Source organism: Gigantopelta aegis, unplaced genomic scaffold (assembly GCF_016097555.1).
Source record: "Gigantopelta aegis isolate Gae_Host unplaced genomic scaffold, Gae_host_genome ctg3831_pilon_pilon:::debris, whole genome shotgun sequence".
Lineage (NCBI taxonomy): Eukaryota > Metazoa > Mollusca > Gastropoda > Neomphalida > Peltospiridae > Gigantopelta > Gigantopelta aegis.
In genome coordinates this window covers 37,607-43,356 of record NW_024533537.1, presented here as the reverse complement: position 1 = coordinate 43,356, position 5,750 = coordinate 37,607, and the positions used below count along the sequence as shown (strand labels likewise).

At 38.6% G+C, this 5,750-nt stretch overlaps 2 protein-coding genes across 2 annotated transcripts; both read right to left on the bottom strand.

The window, feature by feature from the left end:
* Positions 1-2,072: 2,072 nt before the first annotated feature.
* Positions 2,073-4,475, bottom strand: LOC121392444. The gene has a single exon (XM_041523648.1). The coding sequence runs from the start codon at positions 4,473-4,475 to the stop codon at positions 2,073-2,075; it is 2,403 nt and encodes an 800-aa protein (XP_041379582.1).
* An 89-nt stretch (positions 4,476-4,564) lies between these two features.
* LOC121392443 (trichohyalin-like) lies at positions 4,565-5,293 on the bottom strand. Its single transcript, XM_041523647.1, has one exon. The coding sequence runs from the start codon at positions 5,291-5,293 to the stop codon at positions 4,565-4,567; it is 729 nt and encodes a 242-aa protein (XP_041379581.1).
* Positions 5,294-5,750: the final 457 nt, after the last annotated feature.

Genomic DNA, 5,750 nt, shown 5'->3' with positions numbered 1-5,750 from the left:
ATACGGTCAGTTACACAACCGAAAACATACACTATACACACACCCAAGTACCCTATAACAAAGTAAAACTACCTAAGTTATAGCACCTGATTATGCACTAATATACAACACCACTTGCATGTATATCTAAATACAAACAAATAAACAACCCTATTAATAATCACCACAAACAAATTACAATTAACTAAATTGCCCTGTATTTGAGTCTTGGGGAAGAATATAGTCAAACTATCTGTCCAAAAGACTAAACCACATACCTCCTAAGAGCCATTTCCCAGTCAACTTGCCTGCTGGAAACCTTCTTGGCAAATGCACTGATGAACAGTCAGGTGACATTTACCTTTCCCACAGCCTGCATGCTTTTTACCTGCAGCTTAATTTCCCACTGAAGAAACTCAATATACTGCTCATAAAAAGTTATGACAACGTTTTCACAATTTACCCAGTATGCTCATGCTCTACCAGATATGGACAAAATATTGGGCATTTATTATATAAACCCCCTCTAACATCATAAAATACATAAAACTAATCTTTTCTGTGACAATATCCTTCCACTTAAGGGAAAAAATTATATATATATATTTGTTTTCTTTAAAGTAAAGATTAAGAAACCTTAAAATTCAACATAATACACTACTTCCCTCAAACTCTACATACATTCACTATCAAATACCATACCACATTAAGATCATATATAACATCTAAAACACTACATCCTCAATATGTCTATATATTGTATAGTTCTTTGAAATCAACACAACTGGCATTCTAATCTGATTCTAATCTACTTAGATAATCTGCTCCAACATTCTCCTTCCCTTTGATTGCTTCTATGCGAATTCTGTAGGGTTGCAGCAGTAATGCCCATCTCATCAACCTAGCATTAGCCATTTTAGCCTTGTTTAAGTATGTTAGGGGATGATGATCAGTTTCCACGACAAATGACTTGCCATAAAGATACCTGTGCATCTTTGGACACCCCACACCAAAGCTAAACATTCCTTCTCAATAGTAGCATAAGACTGTTCACGGGGTAACAATTTCCTACTTGCATAAGCCACTGGAAGTTTTTCCCCATTCTCCCCATGCAACAAAAAAGCACCAACTCCTCGATCCGAAGCATCAGTCCTCAGAATAAATGGTCTCTCAAGATCAGGAAGTTTTAGAGTAGGACTGCAAATCATTGCTTTCTTCAGTGACTGAAATGCATGTTCATGGGCTTCTGTCCAACCCACATGGCTGTGATTTCCTTTCCTCGTTAGGTCAGTAAGTGGAACAGCAATCATAGAGAAATTGGGAATGAACTTCCTGTAGAATCCAACCATACCTAAACACGATTTCACCGGTTTCTTTGTTTTGGGTTGCGCTGCCTCTTTGATAGCTCTGACCTTGTCTGGAAGTGGCCGTAATCTATCTTGACCAATCAAATGACCCAAACATTCCAAGTTGTGAAATCCTATGTAACACTTAGATGGTTTTGCTGTGAGATTTGCTTCCTGGAGTCGCTTAAACACTTTCTCCAGAACTGATAAATGCTCTTTCCATGTCATAGTGAAAATCAAGATGTCATCAATGAAGTTATCCACATTGTCAATTCCATCTAACAATTTCCTCATCAATCTACTGAATACTGCTGGCGCTGTCACCAAGCCAAATGGTAATGCTCTAAACTGAAACAAACCTTGTGCTGTAGAAAATGCTGTTTTATCCCGACAATCCTCTTTGATTGGAAGCTGCCAATAACCTTTACATAAATCAAGTTTTGAAAAAACCCTGTACCCTGACAACTTCGAAAACATTTCCTCAGTATTTGGCATTGGCTCTGCATCAAACAAGGTTATTTTGTTCAGATGGCGGAAATCAACACAACATCTGTTTGTGCCATCCCTTTTCTTTACCATGACTATAGGTGAACAATAGGGTGATTCTGACCTCTCAATTATACCCATCTGTAGCATTTTTGCTATTTCCTCCTTTACTGCATCCTTCATACTAAATGGCATAGGATATTGCTTAATTCTTACCGGTTCGTTTGAAGTAAGCTTGATATCATGATGTATTAGATCTGTTTAACCTGGAACATCTGTCAACGTGTCAGAGAAGTGCTTTAAAACCTGGTTAATCTCCTGACGTTGATCATCTAACAGTTCCGCACTTACCTTAACATCATTTACATTTTCTGTTTGCATAGGGTCAGGATATGATGGAATATTATTCGACATCATCTCTGATTCAGTATCCTCCATATCCAAATCAATGACTGCTACATTGACAATGGAAAGCACACCTGCATCTGCACCTTGAACAACAGTTCTTTCAAAGTAAGACTTCAAAAGATTGATATGAAACAGTTTGCTCTTTCCATTAATATCTACTCTGTAATCCAAAGTACCTACCTTTTCAGTAATTACAAATGGACCTTTCCATTGCATCAGTAATTTATTGTTACTGGTAGGAAGGAGTACCAAAGCTTTGTCACCAACCTTTAGCTGTCTGTCTCTAGTCCTTCTGTTGTAGTACTTACGATATCTCTGTGATGCTTTTCTCAAGTTGATATGAGCTAGTTGACAAGTTTTGTTAAGTCTCTCATACAACTCAAACACATACTTGTAGGTAGTTTTAATATCAGGGTCTGGAACCTCTTTTGTCCAAAGTTCTTTCAAAATTGCAATAGGACCTCGTACACTGCGACCATAAAGTAGTTCAAAAGGAGAAAAACCCAAACTTTCCTGAGGAACCTCTCGATATGCAAACAGCAGTGCATTTATATACTTATCCCAGTCCTTTGGATGTTCTGAGCAAATTTTCTTGAGCATCGACTTCAGTGTTCCATTGAACTTCTCCACCAGTCCATTGCATATTGGATGGTAGGGAGTGGTGGTAAGCTGGCGAATCGATAAAAGTCTACTCACCTCTGCCATTAGTTCAGATGTAAACTGAGAACCCATGTCAGTAAGCATTTCTCTAGGTACACCAACTCTACTAAAGATGTCCACCAGTGCCTCAGCAACTCTCTCGGTATCGATGCCAGGTAATGCAACTGCCTCTGGGTACCTCGTAGCATAGTCGACAAGTGTAAGAATATACCTGTTTTTCCTGTCAGTGACCGGTTCTAATGGACCGACCAGATCCACTGCAATTCGTTGAAAAGGTATTTCTATGAGTGGCATATCTCCTAAAGGTGCTCTTATTATCTTACCTTTTGGAACTGTCCTCTGGCAAATATCACATGAACGACAAAACCGAGCTATCTCTGACTGAATACCTGGCCACCAAAATTCTGCCAATACACGCTCCTTTGTTTTCTGTGTAGAAAAACGACCTGCCATCAGTGATTCATGTGCTATCCCCAGAACTGTATTCCTTAGCTGCTTAGGAACGACCAATTGGGTAAACCTTTGTCCTTCAGTTCTCTTTGGTGCTTGAAATACCCTATACAACATTCCCTTCCGTGTTGTAAAATACACTTTACCTCCACCTTTGGTTATTTTTTCTGCTTCTGCTTGTACAAATTCTCTGCATTTCCTTAAACTTTGATCCTCTTGTTGGGCTTGCTGTATTTCTGCAGGAGTTGCTTCAATCTGTAAAGCTTCTGGAACTCTTAATTTCTGATACCGCTTAGCTTCTTTCACCACTTGTGCCCTCGTTTGAACAGCCTGTATACGAGCTTCCCAGTTATGATCAGGATCATCTGGTGGTCTTACTCCTGAAATGTTACCTAGTATTACATCAAATACTGGATTGTTCATAAACCAAGCCTGTACTTTACCAGTGAAAAAAGGTGTGTCAATAGACAACTCTGCCAAAGGAGCTTCTACTTCTGTACCATCCGCTAAAAGACAAATTTGAATCTTACCGCTAAGCTGGTCATCAGGTACTAAACTCCTCCTAATATAAACTCCACTGCAACCAGTGTCCCTCAAAACAGACACATGCTGAGTACCAATCTTACCTCCAAGTACTGGCATTCTGTGTGGATTTGTATCCTGTTGATTACAAGCTGAGCTCAATGTCGGTTCGCTGTATCTTGTACCATCAATACGTCTATCACATGCAAGGACATTTTGACCTTGACCCCTTTCTTTTCCGTGGCTATATCCTCTTCCTCTAAAACCCGTGTGTTGATACCTTGGATCTGCAAATGGCACTTGCCCTGCACCTCTCTGATACTCATTACCTGCAGCCTCAACAAATGCAGACTTTGGGGAATTTTTGCTGAAACAATCTTGAGCATAGTGACCTGGTTTATTACACAAAAAGCAGCGAACACTAGTTCTCATTGGTTGATTACCATGTTTTCCCCCTCTATTTCCATTTCCCTTCAAATTGGGCCGCCCTGATGATACATTAGCTCTGCACTGAAAATATGTTGAATGATCTTTGGATATTGATCTCACCATGTTTGTACGACTTAGCACCGGAATAATATCTCCTCCTCTAGCTTCTCTAAACTGATCAGCTAAATCTGCCATCTCCTCAACTGATTTCGGAACACGTTCCCTTAAGAATAATGTAAGATCATGACCACACACCTGAATCAGTTGTTCCCTTAAAATAAGGTCTAACAACCCTTCGAATGTTTTGACAGTATTTGACAACTCAAGCCATCTACTAACATAGTTTTCCAATCTAACTGAAAACTGACTAAATGTTTCTCCAAGCTGAGGTCTACTAGAACGGAACCGTTTTTTGAATCCCCTGAAGTTAAATCAAATCTCCTCAACAAAGCAGTCTTTAATACGTCATACTGAAAAGCTTGATCCGGGGGTAATCTTGAGTACACCTCTAATGTTTTCCCTTTTAATAAGGCACTTAAATGCATAGCCCATTTATCTCTACTCCACTGTTGAGCGTTAGCATAGCGTTCAAACCTTTGCAAGTAAACATCCATGTCATCCTTACCTTCTTCAAAATAGGGTAGTTTTGGACCCTTTGATTCAAAATGATTATGACGTTCATGTTCAGATTCATAAATACCTACACCAAGTCTACCTTGAGTCTCCAATAATTCCATCTTATGTTTGTACTCTGCTTCTTCACGTCTCACAATTAACCTTTCTTTTTCTATTAAACTCTCAATCTCATGTTCCTTAGTTTCTTTTGTCATTTCCATTTCTTTCATTTTATATTCAAATTCTAACTTCTCCCTCTCCTTCTCTCTTTCTTCCTCCCTTTTCATTCTACGCTCTTCCCTCTCGCTTTCTTGTTGGTATCTAACGAACTCTCTTAACTCTTCACCCTCATAACCCAAATCAGTACCTAATTGCTTCAAATGTTGTAAGGACTCCATGTCTATCATATCAACCTAACTCCTCTATACCCAAATCAGATGGGAAAACTAACTTTAAAAGTTGGGACGAGGCTAGAGAATGCACACACTGGGCTAAAGGTTTACCTACCTGAATTAAGTACTAACTTCTATCCAACTACAACCAATCCTATCCAGTTAAAAATTGTTAGCTTACCTCAACTTATTGACAAATACAATGGAGGTAGGTGGAAAACCTTGACCAGACAGTCTGACTACAAAGAAACGTATCCCATCAAATACTGGTTACATAAAATCCTAACTACATATATATATATATATATATTATATATATATATATATATATATATATATATATATATATATATATATATATATATATATATATATATACGATATATTACACGACTTGTCTCCTGGCCGTTTATCTCACCGACAGTCTATCCCACTTCTGACACCAAATTGTCACAGATGGACG

What these genes read in the sequence shown, in the direction of transcription:
- LOC121392444 (XM_041523648.1), bottom strand. Translation starts at nt 4,475, where the DNA reads ATGGCAGATTTAGCTGATCAGTTTAGAGAAGCTAGAGGAGGAGATATT.
- LOC121392443 (XM_041523647.1), bottom strand. Translation starts at nt 5,293, where the DNA reads ATGGAGTCCTTACAACATTTGAAGCAATTAGGTACTGATTTGGGTTAT.